The 20400-nt window shown below is 43.2% G+C and overlaps 2 protein-coding genes across 5 annotated transcripts in view; one reads left to right on the top strand and one right to left on the bottom strand.

The window, feature by feature from the left end:
• Positions 1-5081: 5081 nt before the first annotated feature.
• Positions 5082-12332, top strand: zbtb11 (zinc finger and BTB domain containing 11). 2 transcript variants are annotated; one of them, XM_030791979.1, is made up of 11 exons: positions 5082-5391; positions 6424-6677; positions 6855-7086; positions 7457-7978; positions 8069-8568; positions 8833-9123; positions 9462-9855; positions 10349-10466; positions 10706-10864; positions 11035-11210; positions 11433-12332. In XM_030791979.1, exons 1-11 carry the CDS (start codon positions 5082-5084, stop codon positions 11978-11980), a joined length of 3504 nt encoding a protein of 1167 aa, XP_030647839.1. In that variant the 3' UTR covers positions 11981-12332. The 2 variants fall into 2 exon arrangements, with proteins under 2 accessions (XP_030647839.1, XP_030647838.1); XM_030791978.1 differs by having other exon boundaries at positions 7457-8568.
• A 1363-nt stretch (positions 12333-13695) lies between these two features.
• tp63 (tumor protein p63) overlaps positions 13696-20400 on the bottom strand; it is a 41916-nt gene continuing 35211 nt past the window's right edge. For 2 of the 3 annotated variants that reach the window (XM_030791062.1, XM_030791063.1), the window contains 6 exons: positions 20209-20291; positions 19919-20043; positions 15558-15707; positions 14711-14848; positions 14146-14239; positions 13696-13992 (listed from right to left, as the gene is read on the bottom strand). In XM_030791062.1, the coding sequence (XP_030646922.1) occupies positions 13696-13992; positions 14146-14239; positions 14711-14848; positions 15558-15707; positions 19919-20043; positions 20209-20291 (887 nt within the window). Of the gene's footprint in view, positions 13993-14145; positions 14240-14710; positions 14853-15557; positions 15708-19918; positions 20044-20208; positions 20292-20400 lie in introns of all 3 variants that reach the window. The other variant, XM_030791064.1, reaches the window with a different exon arrangement.

Here is a 20400-nt window from a genome sequence, read left to right as displayed (position 1 = left end):
GATATCTGTGAAGTAGTCATTGTAGATAAAGAACAGATGGTTATGTGATTCTTTGTTTGTGTAGACCATGCATAAACACACATACACACACACAGACACATGCACACACACACACACACACACACACACACACACATTTGTGTACCCATACATATACCATAGGCTGTTTCCTGTGATTGTTATGTGTGTTTGATATTAACACACATACCACCTGTTGTGTATCAAACACAGAAGATGTGTATTCAAACTCCAGAAAATGTGTTTAAACATTTTAAATCTGATTCCTCTGCAGTGCAGATTCACTGTGTTCCCTTTATAAATCTGTGTGTGTGTGTGTGTGTGTGTGTGTGTGTGTGTGTGTGTGTGTGTGCGCTTGTGTACTTGTGTATGACATAATCAACCATGAACTCATCGCTCTCTTGGCATTCTGACGTGAGAAGGTAGTCTAAAGAGGAAGCACAAGCGCTCTGCTCACTGACTTTGTGTGTGTGTGTGTGTATACTTGCAACTGTGTGCAACAGTGGGACACACACACACACACACACACACATATACTCTCTGCCAGACAACTAGTGATGGAAAACTACTCCTGCACCATGGCACCCAGACACACTCCACTCTGTGTTGTGACATATAGAAGATTAGGCAATCTCTTTCTCTCTCTCTTTCTTTCTCTCTCTCTCTCTCTCTCTCTCTCTCAGACTCTCATTATGGTAACAAAACTTTTAGCTGGGTAGGGAGCCTGGTGGTTTGTATTGGTCTGACTGATGAGCCCTTAGAGCCTATCACCATGCCGCTCTTTCTCTCTCTCATTTTCTATCTGTTTAATCACCACTGCACCTACAATGGAAATCAAATCCATTTAAAACGTCACTGTTGTCTGGCATCCTACATAGGTCATAAATCAATTCAATAAATCATAAATCAATAGCAACAACAATGATCTCAATACATAAAGCCAGCTTTCATAAAAATTTCATGTTCATAAAATATTAAGAAAATTGATCGTGTGTCTCAGTTATAGCTTTTACCTTTACTCACTAACACAACTGTGATTAAAAAACAGATGAACAATCAACACACGTAATGATGTGTATTGTCTAGATTTTTTTTGTGTGTGTGTGTGTGATTAGGCATTTGTTCTCTCTCACAATGGAGATGTAAATATGTCTGAGCGTGAGTCTGCCCCCTACTGAAAAATGGGAGACATTACCTCGGTTGTGAGGCACAAACCTCGCCATAAATGTGACATGCAAAAGCCTACAAAGTCATTGACTAAAAACACCCATCAGCATTTTAACTGCCACATAAAAATAAAGACATGCCTAAGTGGGTATTTATTTTCTGGAGGAAATGAAGGCTCGCCTGAGCTAGCCAAAGGCCTCATGGCAAAGTGATTAGCACTGATGCAGTAAACATGGCACTAATGAGTAAATACACTCTTATATCCCAGCATTCACGGGTTCCATCCAGATTTGCTTAGTCATGGAAAGAACCTCACAAACCCGGGAGTAAATGATAAAAATCCGCTCCGATTGCCTGCTGAAAACACAAGGCTTCAAGTGTTTTGGAAGTACATTAGCCAAATCCTTCTCTGGTAATCTGTCCATCATAGTAAAAATAGCTTGAGTGTGACAAAGAAATCCCTGTTTCTTCATGGAAAAGAGTGGATTTTCCACTTGGCTGAAACGCTTTTGATAGTCCTCGATGTCCTTCTACTGTAAAAGTCAAAGTCTTCTGGAAATATCATGTGTACAGTAAACATCTGCCCTCCGCTGTAAACCAACATGAATCCTCAGTGTTAAGTGGACACGTGTAGTATAAACACAACACAGAGCAGTTTTGAGGTGTGAGTGTATAGGGGTGATGCGGAGAGGACCTGTCGCGCTCTTTACGCAATATCTGCTGACTGCTCTAACCTCCATATTTAAAGGACATGACTCCATTGAGCTCTGCCTGCCCACTTGGTCTCCTCTCTGTGTTCTGTCATGTGTCACATCCTCCAGTCTTGTGTATACATTCTTTTCTCTCTCTTCCTCTCAGTTCTACTTTTATACGCATGATGGTATTTTATGGGGCTAAACGATTTCCTGTTGGCATGCCGACGAAACCTTGGCATTTCGACCAAAAAACCCAACCGCACGCCTTTCTGATCCCTTGTCATTATTACCTCATTCCTAACCCTAACCCAAAACCTTATTCCAAAACCTGCCATCTCTCGCCACAGTTTCCATTCTGGACATAAATGTGGCAGTCATCCCAAAACCTTCATTTTACCACTGGGATATTGGTAACAAACGAAAAAAAAAAAAAAAAAGGCCAAAAAAGGTGCTTGCTCATTTGCGAGCCCTTTATGACTATACAGTATGTGTTTCTTATCATTCATAAAGATGGATGGAACACTTTTTTAAGCAAAAACATAATTTAGTAGCATTTTGAAAATAAGATTTATGTAGATAGCAGTGTATTGCAAGACCAAAACACAGAACCATGGCACAAATACATTTAAAAAAAAATAGAAAAAAGAAGTATAGGTAGTTCTGCAGAGTAAAAGATTCTTAAGAATCCACTTGATAAAAACAACATTTCTTTGAGATGATAAAGTTATGTCTTGGTTTGATCTCAGAAAAAGACAATTCCTCCTTTTAGCTCACAGATCATGTCTCACTCTGTTGTTGATTTGAGACGTTTGAAAGAGAAAGAGAGAGAGAGAGAGAGAGAGAGAGAGAGAGACGCCCAGATCAACAACACTTAAATGGAAGTCCACGCTGGAGATCAGTCACGTATCCTTCTGCTATGCCTGTATCATTATTCATACACGCTTCACAGGCCATGCTGTCAAAAAAAGATAATGAAGGAGAAGATTCCTGGCTTTTCTTACAGTTTTTTGTTATCTGTCTCGTGCATCTGCATGCATGACTTTGGCTGCCATGCAGTCAGTTCGATTAATACACAATCGACTGTGCCTGTTTCATCATACATTATTACCCTCCCATCTATATTACCTTACATTTAAGAGTCTAATTCTCTGACAGGGACCATTAGAGAAAATAAGTTAGTGAAATGAATACATAGGTTTATGACAAGTAATATATATATATGATGATTTAGTTATTTGGCAAGATTCATACCGATCTAATGCATAAACACATTTAATTTCATGATCTCTGATTACAGTTTGAATGTAGCGGAGATCATTTTGCATGTTGAATGTCCTGGAAATGTACAGGGTTTTAAAATGCACTTTCATTTCCAGCTTAACGAACCACCGAGTGAATGGAAACCATGTTGTCGGGGAAAAACTGCACTGGCCACAATAAGCTGTGCTTAAACAATTAGCTGATATTAAAATATATTCACTTTTTTCTCATGTCAGAATACGCAGCTTAACTAATTCAATTATCACCCATAAGCAATTGTCTCGGTGTCTTATTTCATAGCTGTACATTAAATCTGTATAATTAGCTGTATCTTTCTAGCTGTTTCACCTCCTCTTTGATCCCTAGCCTTATCTTTAATGTGACATTTGAATGATGAGAGGCGTCTCTCATGTTTCTCTACAGTCACGACACACTCTCCCCACCAGAGAAATAGCATCTGGACCTGAATACCAAACACTTTATTGTGCACCCCAGCACAGGAGTAGAGCGCCCTCTACCAGCACATAGAGGAATAAAACAGAGGCACAGGCCATTCTCTCATTTCCCTCTTCTGTGTGGGTGTGTGGGTGTGTGTGTCTTTGACCGTATCTCTTTTTTTTAATTTTCCTAGCATGATATGGTAAACTAAGCTCTTCCCACAGTCTGTGAAAGAGTGTAGGGAGTACATACATTAATACAGCTGATGTTATTGAAACTGAAAAGCAGAAGTGCAAAGAAGATGGAAGTTTCAGTTAAAGTTGAATTAAAGGGCAGGGTATTGTGGGAGACACTCCCGGAGAGTAACACGCCATGTTCTTCTGTTTCTGTGGTTTCTCCTTTACTTCGTTTTGAAAACGGCCTTGCATAAACATGCATGTGCACAACTGGAACTCATACTAAGCTGTCATACTAAGTCTCACTAAGGTTTCTGTGTGGACTGATTTATTGGTGAGAAATTTCTACAGAGGGGGAGAGAGAGAGAGAGAGAGAGAGAGAGAGAGAGAGAGAGAGAGAGAGAGAGAGAGAGAGAGAGAGAGAGAGAGAGAGAGAGAGAGCGCGCTAAAATACAGTCCTATGGGACTGGTGATGACTCATGCTATCCTCCTTTCTCCTCAGCGCTGGCAAATCAGTTGTCTCTGTGAGCCAATTCTCCATCACACTGAAACAAACCCAGAGAGAAAAATGAGGTCTTAGATGTATGTAGGATAAGTTTATTTAGTGTTTATATATGGCTTTATTATTTCCAACTGTTATGACATTCGAAAATATGTGTGAGCTATTTCTGTGAAGGAAACAGATGCAGGTGTGGGCCATGGTTTAGACTACGTATTATAAAATTGTACCACGGGCTGCGAGAGGTAAAACACTCCCGTTTCATGTACAAATAACTGTATCTAGCAATCCAACAATTACATCTCATTTACATGGACGTCCATTCAGTACTCACGTACTCTAGTTGATACTCACATGCCAAGTAATGGATTAACGTTTGTAAATAAGACCAATAACTGACAGCACATACTGAAATTACAGGTCTTTTAAGCACCTAATAAACGGAGGGATGTCTGAGATTCAGTTACAGTCATCCTATTATAACTCGACCACCAAACATTAAAACAAAGTAGCATTTATTGCAAAATTGCGCCATCTTGTGTCAAGATTTTGCTCCTCATGACTTCTCAGCCTTCCGCCATTTTTAACGCAACATCCGGTTGTGCAGCAGCCATTTTGTCTGTTCAGGCAAGTCTACCCCACACGGTCAAGAATTGCAGTTCCCCCTTGAAAAATATTGAAAAATATTGCGCTTGATTCGCTTTGTGAAAAATCTATGGAAATTGAAAAGGGTTGAAAAATTTGGATGATAAATTTTAAGCTCGAAGAGGCCTCCCCTATCGGCTCATGTGTCTTGTTTTTGTTGTGTAAGCGCTACTAATCGGGGTTATGTCGTGCGAGGAGAGCTACTTAGCCATCCAGCGCTATCTTACGGACGAACGAGAGCCCTACGCGCCAGGAACTAACGGCAATACCAAGAGAAAGATACGTAAGGCAGCTGCATGTTACATAGTGCGAAACGGTATCCTTTATTACCAGCGTCGCCAAAAGGGCCTGGACGAATTTACCGAGTTGGAAGTGGTGCTACAGGCCGGGCGGCGGAAGGAACTTATAGATGAGGCGCACATTACCTCCGGAGGGGAACACCTCAACCAACATCAAACTTGGGAAACAATCTCTCAGAAATACTGGTGGAGAGGTAATGTCAACAGACAGATCGATCTATAGTGGTCGGCATATTTCGTCGCATTTTACATGTCTGTGATAATGTTGGCTGCCAGTGACCTAGCATGTCTAATGAAGTTGTTCGTCTTCATCTTATGTCACACGTTGCTAGCGAGTGTGCTAAATATTTTGAAAAAACATCCAAGAAATCAGGGCATTATATCAGTCAAGCACTTTACCGCCGCCGCAGGGATCTGACTTGTCTGAGTTACTCTATCTGTCTCTAATTTAGGCCTACGCTTTATTTACGTTGCTCAGTATTAGTTTTTAATGTATTGTTTAGCTGTCACAATTATGCCTAGAGATTCCACGGACCACAAGGCTGACATGCCAACTCTTGAAGCCGCACACGTGAAAAGTTCACCTTGAGATAATCATTTTCCAGAAAATTAAACTCTATGACATGTAGTCCAGTAAGCGAACGAAACCCAGCTAAATTCCCTCAGGTGATGTAAGAATCATTCTGGGTGATAAGTCAGTAAACGATGTTCAGTTACTGTAAATGCCCGAGGACACCTGATATGTGCTGCCTAGATTGGATCCTTTGGAAAATTTTGACCATACGGAATTCCTACCATATGCTATTTATATCATAGACGAATTTGCACTGTCACGGCGGTAAGTGCTCTGTTCGTTACATGGCGACAATGGGTAAATATACGGCGGTAAAGAATACGTGCCCTGCGAGACTTGTCAAGTGTCTGAGCCAGACCCAAGCCAGTCACGATACTGTATTTAAAGGGGCTTAAAAAAACAACAACAGCAAACAAACATGTACGAGGCTCTGAGAAAATCGTGTCAACAGTGGGTACAACTACAATAACTGCAGCCTTGGTCCCTGAGATCAAATGGATGCTTGCAGTACACAGATGTAGTCCTGTGTAATGAATCCATTCATTCCTGACGTTCAAAGTTAAAATGCTGGAGCAGTAGTTTTATACATTTGTTATTTGTGCACAGCAGAGTTTGTATTGGACTGAGCCAATAACTGACATTGTTTCTGTAGGAATCCTGAAGCAAGTAAAGGATTACATCAGGGAGTGTAGCCATTGCCAAAGCAAGCAGGAGCGTGGCAGGGGAAACGGAGATGACGTTTCAGGCCAAACTGCAGCGAGACGACCCGGGAGGCGCAGGACCGCTGCTGCTCACTTCAGTGATGAGGAGGAAGATGAGGAAGAAGATGACATGGATGGATTTGGATCTTCTGCTCAGGCCAAGACCAAGACCGCCAGCGCGGTGGATAAGCACGAGCTGGTCTTTGTAAGTATTATTGATTTGACTTCCAGGCTAATTTATCCTCGCTGACAATTCAAAGTACAACACTGCAAGTCATCTTGCAGTCATCTGGTCTTCGTCATAAAAATCTGGGTGCTCACCATCACTTTCCACTGACGTGCTGTTTCTTTAATACGTATTGTCTCACTTTCCCACCCGCAGGTTGATAGCAAGGGTGTAGTGAAACAGTTCCTGCCCAAACATGGACAGACGACGCTGGACAAACTCAACCAGCAGCGTCTTGGCAATCAGTTCTGTGACATTACTTTGCTGATTGAGGGAGAAGAGCATCGAGCGCACAAAGCCGTCTTGGCTGCCTGCAGCGACTATTTCTACGAACTGTTTGTGGAGAAAGGAGCCGTGTCCAGTCACGAGGCTGTGGTGGATCTTTCAGGTACAGGACCTTCAGTACCAGCTTTATTGTTTCCAGTTTAGGTTTGAATTGAGAGCTAAAGTGGAAAATATTATTATGAAATGATTCGATTGATTCCTGATTGTGGACGTGGGTTAAGATCATCAGTAGGGCATTCTGAACTACAGACATAATCAACATAACATCACATCACACAGCACAGTGGGGCATTCTGAACTATTGACATAATCAACAGAATGTCAAATCACATCACACAATAACTACACGTTTATTATGTTTGATGTGGGTTTGAAAGCTTTGTGAACAAGGTGAAGAAGAGGCCTATGCACAGTAAACTCAGTATGTGCTCTGCATTCTTGTCAATGATTTCTTTTGTAACTTCCCATGCCAGGTTTCAGTAAAGCCAGTTTCCTTCCACTGCTTGAGTTTGCCTACACTTCCCAGCTGACCTTCAACTTCTGCGTCATGGCGGAAGTGGCCACCCTAGCCCGTCACCTGCTAATGGCCGAGGTTCTCCAGATCTGCGAGTCCGTCCACCGGCAGGTGGAGGAGCAGAAACTTATGGTCTATCAGAGAGGAGACGTCCATACTGTGGTCTCTGCCCAGCCTGCCCCTGCCTCAGAAGATCCCAGAGCTTACGTGGTGACGGTACAGAGCGACGGCCAAGCGTTGGTCACCCACACTTCGCCCGCAGATGCAGAGCAAACAGTGACGGTCCTCAAAGACGACGACGGGACCGCGGAGACCTTGGCTCTGCTCGCTCAGTGTGGCCAGGCGGTGGATGGAGAAGCCATGACAGTGGTCACGCACTCAGGCCAGGCCGGTTCAGCGGAGTCCCTGGCCGTGGTGGCCCACAGCGGGGAGGTGGAGGCTGGTGAGACCATGACGGTGGTCACGCACTCGGGCCAGGCTGGTTCGGCGGAGTCCCTGGCCGTAGTGGCCCACGGTGGGGAGGTGGATGCTGGTGAGACCATGACCGTGGTCACCCACACTGGGCAAGCAGGTTCAGGTGAGTCCCTGGCTGTGGTCCAGGCTTGCTGGAGTGTGGAGGAGCCACAGGTGGGTGACACTCCCAGCACTGAGAGCATGGAGCCTGGGGCTTTTCTCATCAACGTGGACCCTGGAAGGGTTGCTCCTACCGAGGTAGTGCACTTGGCAGCTTCAGCTCCTCCAGCTGTTCAAGAGGAGCCAATACCACGGGCAGTGGAACCTCCACCTCAGCCCAAGCCTACTCCACCACCAGCTCCACCCAGACGGAGAGGGCGTCCTCCGAAGGTGAAACAAGCAGCACCTCCAGTCGAGGAGCCAGAAAAGACGAAAGTGGAGGAGGTGGGACCTGCTCCAGAGGAAGAAATGAAAAAGGAGATGCAGGACAATGTGGTGGAGGGCCCAAACAGGAGGAGCTCAAGGAAGCGCTTTGTAGGGGAGGGAGGCTACGTCCGCCTTCACATGGGTCTGGAGAGTGAGGAAGAGGAGGAGAAGAAGGGAACCAGCACAGTGAAGGTCAGCGTTCATCACTCTCACTCACCTGCCCATCGTTAAAACAGTAACATTTGTTTCTCCGTAATGAAACATCAAGACCATTGCGCATTTAGCTGGCTGTGTTCAAAGCCACAAAAACCACAGAGGGCTGTCAAGGGAATTATTCTGTACACAGTTGTTTTAGTTATATACTAGAATTGAGAACTGAAGTATGGCTGAAAAATGGTGTACTTTGGAAATGGGTTAAATATTAAGTACAATTTGGGTGCATTGCTTTCCTTTCAGGTCACACAAAAGAGAGGAGAAATTAGGAAAGGTCGTTTGGCGTCGTCGGTGAAGAGACGTATCACAGATGACGGCGCTGAGGCAGGGACAGAGTCGGTCCCTGACGGGGTGAAGGAGGACACCGAGGGGGCGGAGCCAGCACCAGAGGAGGCGGGGCCTGCGGAGGGGGAGCCTGAGAGTGCTGTAGATGGAGAACATGCGTGTAATGAGTGTGGCATGGTGTTTTTGAGACGTTACTCCCTCATCATGCACACGCTGAAACACGAGAAGTCACGTGGCTACAAGTGCACTGTAAGTACTGCCTGTTGGGCATCCTGTGTTTTCTGTCTCTTCACTACTTACATATTATAAAATGGTATAGGTTAAGGCTTTCTCGTAATTACAGAATGCAGAATTACAATGATAATTCTGGCTGTAGTCTCACTTGATTAGCACAATGGTCTCATTTAAGACTCTATTTTGATTCACACTGATGAATAATTTTACATTCCCTGGAATGCAAAGGAAATTATAGTTGATTTGGAAATATAGAGTAAGTCTTTAATTGCTCACTGTGCACTCTGCCTTCTCTCTCTCTCTCTCTCTCTCTCTCTCTCTCTCTCTCTCTCTCTCTCTCTCTGTCTCTTCAGCTGTGTAATAAAGAGTTCCAGTACGCCGCCTCTCTCCGCGCTCACCTGGCGCGCCACAAACACCAAAAGAGTCAGAGAGCCCCTATGAGCAAGGCTTCCGCCGAGGACAGCGCGGGGTCAGAGGGTCAGGCCAAGGGTCGCACCAAACGAGAGTTTGTGTGCGACATCTGTGGAAAGACTCTACCCAAGCTCTACTCCCTGCGTATCCACATGCTGAACCACACGGGCGTGCGTCCGCACGCGTGCAGGGCATGTGGCAAGACGTTTGCCACTAAACACAGCCTGAGAATGCACAAAGTGCTGCACGACGCCACAAAGAGATTCCACTGCTCCATCTGTGACAAGACCTTCGTCAGTAAGAGGAGTCTGGAGGAGCACACCAGCATTCATACAGGTGTGTGTAGATGACACGCACTCACACTCACGCACTCAAGTGTCGGTCAGTGCATATACACTCACGCTTACATTTACCCACGTGCACAGACCGATATGCACTTCCGCTCGCTTATTCACACGTACACGCTCTTACACACACACATTGCTGCATGGTTATCGAGATAGATTAATGTAATTCTGAGCTGACAGGAACTGTTTGACAATGCGGTTATATGAATGAAAGATGTTAATTATCAAGTCATTTGGTTAAAAAATGTTATTATGATTGAAGTACAGCCAGTTGTGCAACACTAACGCAGGAACATGAACTCAAAAAAAAGCATAAACGTGAGCAAGACTCACACACACAGATGCACACGCACATACTGCACTGATAAACATAGTAAACACGTTGTCACCCCCTCCTGGTCAGTTTTCTTTTCTCATTATGAGTGACACACCTCTGCTGTGTAATAAATCCTTTATTTATTTATTTATTTTTTTGTGTGCAGGTGAGTCCAAATACCTCTGCACTACCTGTGGGATGTCTTTCCACCGAGCGTCTGGACTAAGCAAGCACCTGAAAAAACACCAGCCCAGACCAGAAGTACGCGCATTCGCCTGCTCCCAGTGAGTACTATTCTCTCTCTCTCTCCTTCTCTCTTATTCCCTCTCTCTCATCCCCCCCCCCTCTTATTATTCCCTCTCTCTCTTTCTCTCTCTCTCACACACACACACACACACACACACATTCTGCTCTTGCTGTGGCTAACTCTGGTGTTTTGTCTCTGTGTGTGTGTGTGTGTGTGCGTGCGTGTGTGTGTGTGTGTGTGTGTGTGTCTGTGTGTGTGTGTGTGTGTGTGTGATAGCTGTGATAAGAGTTTCTATGAGGCAAAGGACCTGCAGCAGCACATGAATAAGCACCTGGGTCTTAAGCCCTTCCAGTGCCAGGTGTGTGGCAAATGCTACAGCTGGAAGAAGGACTGGTATTCACACGTTAAGTCGCACTCTGTCGCCGAGCCCTACAAGTGAGTGACACACACACACACACACACACACACAGAGTCTGACATGAGACATACATAATGTGCCCTTGTGTGTTGTAGGAAGATAAGGTGAAGCAGTCCTTACAGTGTCGTTGAATGCTTTGAGCCTTTGTTTCAGATGTGTGTTTTATGTATGTTGTTTGTTTGTACAGATGTAATGTGTGTGGGAAGGAGTTCTATGAGAAGGCCCTGTTCCGGAGGCACATAAAGAAAGCCACGCATGGGAAAAAAGGCCGAGTGAAACAGAACCTGGAGAGAGAGTGTGAGCACTGTGGCCGCAAGTTCACCCAGCTCAGGGAGTACAGACGCCACATGAACAACCATCAGGGTGAGTTCATAGTTGCACACACGCACACACACACACACACGCACACACAGCTTACGCATGCATACCATACACATACATCTGGTGAGGATGTCACAGTCAAGACACACCTGCTTTACACAGATTTGCTTTACACACGCACGCACACACACACACACACACACATACACACACACACACACACACACACAAACAGTTGTTTAACATCTCTCTCTCTCTTTCTAGGAGTGAAGCCATTTGAGTGCCTCACCTGTGGTGTGGCGTGGGCAGATGCCCGTTCCCTGAAGAGGCACGTGCGCACACACACAGGCGAACGCCCGTACGTTTGCCCTCTGTGCCAGGAGGCCCACATCGACGCACGCACGCTTCGCAAACACATGTCAAAGTACCACGGCGACCAGCTGCCGGGCAAAATCATGCTAGAGAAAGACACTTTGCAGTTTCACAACCAGGGCACTCAGGTGGAACACGCTGTCAGTCTCCTCCCACCGGACCTGCCCCCTGAACTCCGCCCCACGCAGGCCGCGCCCACCGAGGAAATTGAGACGGTCCTCATCACCGAGGAAACAGTGGAAGCCATGGGGGCGGTTCAGGCCGTTAGCGAGGGTACCGTGACGACGCTGTCAGATCAGAGCATCATGCAGGTGGTGAACTACGTCCTTGCCCAACAGGCGGGACTTCCTGGTGGAGCTAAGATGGAGGAGGCGGGCGACATCATCCAGACGATGGAGGTGGAGGTGGCCCACGTGGCCGAAGTCGCGGAGGTGGAGTGAGGGACAGATGGATGTTGGGTCGAATCCTAGAGCCTGGATTTAAGTCTCAGCTAAAACATTTTAGGGGCCACCTTAGAAGTTTACTGCTGCAGCTCTGTATCCTCAATGAAATGTAAAAATAAGACTGTGCATTTATTATCGTTATTATTATTATTATTATTTTTCTGGGTATGAAATGTACTTCAGCGGTAGACGCAAGGGTGATTACGAAGCCCCTTTCCAGCTTGATTGTGTATCAACACACGAGTGTGTATATATGTAAATATATATAGTCAACATTTGGATGAAATGCTGCCCTGTAAAATTTGGATTTTTGATGTAGCACAGATTCTGCTTATCACCAAGTACTTGATCAAATGTAGTTTTTTTTTTTTTTTCTTATTTTCTTTCCTTTTTTTTTTTTTAATTGTGTGGTTTCAGTTTCTATGCATCCAGGGTGGGTGTCATGTGTGTCATTTAGGATAGTTTTGGTTGGATTCAGGGTAAGTCTAAAGCAGTGGTCAGTTTGATGTCTGACTCACATTGTTGTACAGGCTTCTCGTGTAGGGCTGCAAAATCAAAGAACATCCAAATAAAACGCTTCATCTGTTTTCAAGGTCATGCTACATGCTGGAGTTTTTTCTATTTTCATTTAATTAATGTAAGATGTATATGAGTTGCTACCTGCAAGCCATCTCCTTGAAGAATCAACGACTCTTGAATAATGTCAATAATTACAACAACCAACGTACAAGCTAATATTTTATTTGGTTTTTTGTTTATATCAAAATAAGTACATTGCAAAATATTTACAATACATGAACAAAGGCTATGACAACCTTAGTTTGTTCAACATTCCCACAGCTATCTGAAAAGAAACTGTACATTATACTGTGAGCAAGCAGTTTATAACGTGACAAAAAATATATTCATTTTCACTGTAACTGTAGCCTAACTAATACGCAGTGAATAACCTTGATACACCATCCCTGCATTATGGCAGTGAACGAGGAAAAATATGCATTTGTGATTGGTCAGGACCAGTGTGACATGCAGTAGTGTATTCCTTTGATTCAGTAACACAAATGCTGGCGTTACAGCGATGGTTTACAGTAATACGTTTACATACAAAAAGGCTACATGACTAGATCAGTCTTTAAAACACAGACATAATGTAAGAATAACACTTTGTTTCTCAGACAGAAATGGAAACAGTACCGGGTGCAATTTGAAATGTTACAATCAAAACTGGCGAAAGCCAGGATTCAAGATCATAATCGCGAAAAAGGCGCAGAAAATATATTTAAAAAAAAAACATACAGAGGTACAGTCTTTAAAAAAAACACCTTTGTATAAAAAGATGAAATAAGCCCCTCCCTCCCCCCTTATGTTTTCGCTTTGTTTTATGCTTCATAGAGAAAGTCAACTGAAAATCAGAAATCATGTAATAAAAAAAGATATGTTGCCGCATTTGTTAAGTGCTCCGGAAACAGGAAAATTATAATAAACCTACAATTCACCAACGCAAAGCTCCGCGCACCTCTGAGCATACATTAAATATGGGGCTTTTGAAATGACAACCAAAGACGAACAATATAACCATAATAAAGAAACATATTGAGAAAGGATTAAGTGCATTTTTTTCTGAAACGCAAAAAGTAAACCCTTTAAACTACACAGCTTTTGACGCGAACGAGATGAAGCGGACCGAAACTTCGACTTTTGAATTTCAACATTTATTCTCCCTCCTCTTTAATGCGCTGTTGCTTGTTGCGACGAGAGTCGAGGTCAAAGGAGAAGTCGGTCCAGTCATCGCGTGGCGGGAAAGAGATGGTCTGACGGAGGGTGAAACGCACAGCGTCGATGACTCGTTCACCTCGCGCCTCCGTGGAGCCCACGCTAACCGTGGAAGCCCCGCCGGATGTGCGCAGGATATGGGGAGGAGGGGAGAATTCCATGCTCTGCCGATGCTCCATGATTCCTTTCCAAATAACATGCTGAAACTCAGCAGGGATCTTCAGCCTGGACAAGTCCTGTGGATGGAACAACCACAGAGCACATAAGACCAGCGGTAACTGCCCGGCACACAGATTTCCCGTGTGTCATGTGTGAATACACTGCATGAACACACACACACACACACACACACACATATGCACACATGCTTGTACTAGGGAAGGCCTCACCTCCAGGTTGTAGTTCTCAATCTGGTAGATGTTGGTCAGTCCTTGGGCTGTGAAGTAATCCAGGCAGGCAGAGCAGCCAATACGGAGAAGGAAGCTGAAACAGAGAGAGAAAGTGATTTCCACGTTAATATAGATCTATACATAGAAGCACACTAAAAGTAAATTGCATTACATTAACCACACATTGTACAATATTTTTTTTGCCAGAGATGACATAAGAAAAAATCCTTTGTTTATATCACATGTTGAAAAGATTTTGTAGAATTAAAGGGATATAATGTCATGATTATCAGAGAAAAGGTTATGTTTTGTGAAGCGCTGTTAAAAAGAGCGGCAGATAATTTAAAAAAAAAAGGGGGGGGGGAGGGGAAGGTCCAAAGAACAGTTTGTTGTGAGGAGATTTGAAATGAAGCAATCGAAAAGCTTTTTTAAAATTTTTTTTTTTTTCTAGCACGGTTCGTCGTGAAGGAGCGGCGTTTGAAAGGAATGGTGTCAGTGCTCCGTGTTTTCGTGAGAGATTTTAAAGGGAGTGATGGGGTATTACAGGGAAGGTGCGTTGCTGTACCTGGAGATGCTGCTGTCCATGGGGTAGGGCGGCGGGGGTGTACAATGGGAGGAGGGCACCATGGGTAACTGAGGCTGGAGGGTTGGACTGAGTGCGCTCATGTCCGTGTTCATTGGAATGTGACCGCCCATCATTGGGCTCACTGACAAGAGACAAGAGGAGACGGTTAGACCCCCCCCACACGGATAAAATAAACCCTCGGCCTAAAACCCCTCCTGAAGAATAAACCTTAAATTCACCCCCGACAGACTACAGAACTACCACTGCTCCAAGTCCTTAAGGGCTGGCGTGTTGGCATGCAACCTTTCTATCAGCCACTAATGTAGGCTTTATGAAGCCAAAGTTAGAATAACTGCTAATTTCTATGAAATATGATGATCAGGCCCATGAGTGAAGATTTTGGATGGGTACACTTGGACCACGAAAAAACATAATCTATGTGCCTGTTTAACTGAAAATGACAAACGATTTCTTTCTTTCTTTCTTTCTTTCTTTCTTTCTTTCTTTCTTTCTTTCTTTCTTTTCCTTTTTTGAAGGGGAGGGGGGCGTGAGAAAACACCTTGGGAGGTGGGGGGTGGTGGGGGGGGGTGGTGGGGGTTGCGCCATGTCCTCATCTGATAAAGCTCACATTAACACGCTACAGAAAGCTGCTGTCACGGAAACACAGACGCACAGATGCAAAAGGGAGAACAACGTGTCGGGACGCGTTCTCAGTTGGCGTGTCACAGGATATGAGACCCCACCCCTTTGCCCCCTGCCCCGCCCCCCTGCAGCCCTCCTCCAAACCAAAGGAAACCGAGGAACGCCAGAAGAATGGCTAAGGTGAGAAGAATAAGCGAGTGAGGACTTACTGTCTGTAAGGCCGCCAGGCATGCTGGATGGAGTGAGCGTGTTTCTCTGCTGAGGGTTCATCAGCTGGCTGACGGAGGGCAGTTTGTTCACTTTGCCGTGGGTGGGGGAGCTGGAGCCAAAGGCTGGCTGAGGAGGCATGGAGCTCCTGAGGCGGACGAAAGAAAGAAATATCCATGAATCTTACTGGCTGATACATCTCATTGTAAATAACATTGAAAAAACACAACACTTTCTTTATATGGTAGATAACCATAAACGGGGCAATTGCATGCAGTCACAGGTAGATATGAAGAATGAAGAAAAGTCAAAATTCTGGATTAAATGCTGCTATTTATATATTGCTTATTTGATTATGTAAATACTATTTCTGTTGTACATGTTACTCACTGACTGTGAAAAAAGGAGAGTAATATAGAAAAACAGAACAGAATAGAGCATCAATATTGAATGCATAGAATCACTTCACTGATCTTTTCCTACACTCCACAGCACTTTTCTGTGATAGTTTAGAAATGAGGAGTCAAGTGTGAATCAATTTGAATCATCAGTATATTCGCTCATAGTCTGTTTAAGACTGTCTGTGTCTCTCCTGGATCTTTTGTTATTTGCGTGAATGTGATACAAAATGTTGCTTTTTCAGAAAAGAAGAAATGAAGAAATGAAGGGAAAAAAAGGGACAAAAGTAGGAGAAAATGAAAGTCAAAAGCAGAGAGGACATTTATTGAGAAGTAACAGAAAAAAAAAGTGCAAGAGCGTTATCAATCACAAAAAACAACCATTCATTTCAAACAGAACAGTCAATAATCTACTGATAACATTCAGTTCCCATTCTCTCTAAACATAACATACATTTTTTTAACCAAAATGTACAATGTCAAGTCATCCATAATTCATAACCATACTGCCCTGCAGTGTTCTTTTCTTTATAAAACATGACCAGCATAATCAAAAGTTATTTCAACAATAAACTCTTTCCTCTCAAAAAAAACCCAACAAAAAAACCCCCACAAAACAACGAATTGAGTCCAGCTCTGATAAGAAAAACACGCAAAAGCAGAAACAAACAAACAAACAAACAAACAAACAGCAAACATTACAGACAGAAAGAGAGAGAGAGAGAGCGAGAGAGAGAGAGAGAGAGAGAGAGAGAGCTATGAGTCCCATAGAAAAATGTGTGTGCTTGATTCCTGAGCAAATAAAACCATTAGTTCAGGAAGTGCACAGAAATGAGGTGAGACTGTGTGTGTCAGTGTGCAATGTTTGTTTGTTTTTTTCTTTTTTGTGCAATATTGTCCATTCTCCCTGTCTGTCTATCATTCATAATACAAATGCAAGCGATAGCTAACCCAGGCCAAAAGGTCCTTAACAGAATCACCAATGATGTTTAGAACAAAGAAAATACATCAGGACTAATTCAGAACATCAGAACTTATTTTCCCCCTACTCCTAACAAGCATTATTAAGGAAATTTGATTTAGTTTAAAAAAAAAAAATTCATGCAAACAATTGATCGATTCATTGCCTCAGAGCGTAAAAAGACTTTTAAAAATATATCCTTACAAGAGCGTGAGGTGTGTTAAGTGCTGGTCGAGTGTGTGTTCAGTAGTTGATTAGAGTGTGTGTTGATTCTGGTGTGTAGATTATTGCCTTTGTGATGGAGGTTAAGAGAAGACCGTGTGCTGTGGCTGCACCAGTAAATGGCTTTAAAAAAAAATGATGAGGTTCCACAGGAAAAGCCTGTGTCAGAGAAAGAGCGATAGAGGAGATGAAGAGGAGTTGGAGAAGGTTGAGGAGGAGGAGGAGGAGGAGGAGGAGGTGTAGGAAAGAGGATGAGGTGAAGGAATGTGACTCCTGTTCTCAGGAATTGCTCTTCTGGTCACTTAAAGTCCCCAACAACTCCGAGCGCAGGCGAGCTTTCAGCAGACTGGAGAGAAACCCAGAGAGAGAGAGAGAGAGAGAGAGAGAGAGAGAGAGAGAGAGAGAAAGGAGACATGTGGACAGACAGACAGAAGGAGAAAAATAAAGGAGAGACAGGGGAATAAGAGTACAGCTAAGAAGCGAGACAGGACAAAAAGAACAGGAGAATATAGAAACTGCAGGCAAAGAGATGTTAAATTGTAATAACATAATAATATAGCAGTTATAACACTGGATTTAAGATAATAAGACTGTACTGTGCTGTAGGACAGATCTGTGTCCTGACATATGTCATATTTTGAGGGAACAGAAGGGATAATTCAACCAGAAGAAGAATGTCTCGTTGTATAAAACATACCACTTTTTATGTTGATAATTACAAATTAACATTTGTGTGAAACCTCTGCAATTTTTAATCAAGAGCCTATGTGTATCTGTTAATAATTTGGAACCACTAAAATCATCTTAAATATGTTCTCTAAAAATGAGTATTTTTTTTAAATGATTATTTATTTAGGGCTTGATAATTATTACTTGTAATACCAGCAACTGCCACACGGTGGCACAAGTGTATTTCTCTCTGAGCTAGTGCTACAGCACTATGGACAGATATGACTGTGACAGTCCCTCTGGTGGAGGTAGAAAATAACGACAACAAATAAATGAAATTAAATAAAATAAAAAGACAGAAGCATTTGAATCTGCAATAGAGAGAGCTTTTATTTAAAAAGGAGGAAAGCAGAGGTTAGGAGAACAGACAGAATGAACATTAGGATGAAAAGAGAAATACCAGAGAATAAAAACATGCAAGAGAAAAGCCAACATAAATTAAATCCTGAGGGACATCTGGTAACACAACACTGAGCCCATTTTCAACAATACGCTCATAACATAATTATAATATAATATTAAACAAGGGCTCCCGCCCTATGATTAAAAAAAAAAAGCTCCATTAGTTTTGTTTCATCACGGTGGTTAAATTGACTGATCCTATTTTATATTTGCCTAATGCAATCCTAACTAAATGAAACAGATCATTAGCAAAATTAAAAATTCATTTCAAGAGGTATTGTACCATGAATCATTATATTTTAAATATGGGCTTCAAGTAAAGAGTTACCAAAGTTTTTAATCAAAGCTATCACAGCAAACGGAGTCTCAAGGAGCTGACAACTGCTACTGTATTTAATGTCGATAAAAAAAAAAATGTGTTCAGGCAGTTAGCGCTATTAAACAGGAGTGTGTGAGAATGGAGATAGTCTACACAGCCCTCATCACAGAGGAGATGTGGTGTTTATTCCTTTAGGAAAAGCAGCAGCGCTTAGGGGAAAAAAATGCCTCTAAACTTCCTTCACTCTCTGCCATAAAACCCTGTCCTGGAGTCAGAGAGCCTCCAATCACTCACTTCTCCGCCCTATGCCCCAATACAGACGAGGGTGTGTTTGGGAAACTCTGACTACAGAGAAATTACAGATTTTTAAAAATGCTATTTCACACCCCAAATGCCTAAAGAGTGGGCATTACCTTACTGTGAAGGTTTTCTTAATGAGCAGTGTGGACGCAAGTGGTAATTATCGCAGAGAGTCAAAGAGGGTAATTTAAAGTTTACACATCTCTCCCTCTCTCTCTCTCTCTAGTTTTTTCCCCTTTGTTGTTAAGCAGTAGTGACAGAGACTGGGGAACTGAGAAAGTGCAACTAAAACTACACGAGAATAACAACAGGCAGCCAATCAGTTTTTGTTTTGTTGTTGTCATGGAAACCCTACACGAAAGTCGCCTGAGAGTGGAGGCTACAATTATTTGGGTCACAGGTGGTTAGATACAGTTTTCAGACAAAACACATGTAGCTATTTTATAGGATAAATTTTTTTTTTAAAGAGTTTTGTCCTAAGAAGGTTCACCCTAAGTTGTAGTGGTATGGCGATAGAATGGTTAATGCTGAGTTCAGTAAATGTTAAAAACCTGTAGCTTAGCGTTAGCTGCCTTTAGCAAAGCACCCTGGTTATAATTTCACACTTTAAAGCCAAGAGAATGGCAAACATTTCATGCAAAAAAAAAAAAAATTTAACTGACTCATGCTATTTTGATATTTGGCTCATTTTTGCCAATTTATATTCAAGTATTGAACATTAAACGAGGTGAAATCTAAACAAACAGGAAGCTGTGGGAACTCAAACGCATGCCACGACAAAAACTTACCGTCCAAAATGTCAATGTTAATCGCTCAAAAATGTCACATCACCGCATGAAAATGATAAGCAAACAAGCAAAGCCAAAAAGTCTGGAAACAGGTCACATAAACATAGGGTGAACCTCGTCTGTGCTTTCACAGACCTTTCCTGTCAACACTGGAAAGGTGAACGGATGCTATGGGTGTTGGTCACCGGCGGTAACGCAAGGGCCCGCCGTGGTAATGTCTATGCGTTTTGAGGTACTCACTGTTTCTGCAGAAGGCTTTGCTGCTGCTGTCTGTATGATTCAATAGTATGCTGAGGGAGAAACTGCATCAGCTCCAGTGACTCTTTGATTTTCACCAAAATCTCATAAATCTCACGGCCTTTAATCTGCAGGGAGAGAGAGACAGAGAGAGAAAGAGTGAGTGTGAGAGTTTATGCCTTCTGGGTGGATTTCGGTGAACTATAGGTGTTTGTTTGTGGTTGGGATGGGGGGCTGGGGGGGGGGTATCATTTAGGAAAAGTGGAAACTCCCAGCTTGGAGTGTGGACTCACAGGCAAACAGAAAACTTCCTCATCAGTGGATCTTCTCTTCTTGATGGAAGACAACTGGATGCCATGGGAGGCTTGACGGAAAGCTGCAGAGAGAGAAAGAGAGAGAGAGAGAGAGAGAGAGAGAGAGGTGGTTAGGACCAGACGGAGAGAGGAGGGCACCTGCATGAGACACCAAATGGAAAGAAAGAGAGA

The sequence above is a fragment of the Chanos chanos genome, chromosome 14 (assembly GCF_902362185.1).
Source record: "Chanos chanos chromosome 14, fChaCha1.1, whole genome shotgun sequence".
In the NCBI taxonomy this organism is placed as follows: Eukaryota; Metazoa; Chordata; class Actinopteri; order Gonorynchiformes; family Chanidae; genus Chanos; species Chanos chanos.
The sequence above is the reverse complement of the archived record's forward strand: the minus strand, read 5'-3'. Positions and strand labels throughout refer to the sequence as shown.

Coding starts and splice junctions, on each gene's coding strand:
- zbtb11 (XM_030791978.1), top strand. CDS start 5,082: ATGTCGTGCGAGGAGAGCTACTTAGCCATCCAGCGCTATCTTACGGAC. Junction 6,678..6,854: donor ATAAGCACGAGCTGGTCTTT/GTAAGTATTATT, acceptor TCCCACCCGCAG/GTTGATAGCAAGGGTGTAGT. Junction 10,467..10,705: donor CGCGCATTCGCCTGCTCCCA/GTGAGTACTATT, acceptor TGTGTGTGATAG/CTGTGATAAGAGTTTCTATG.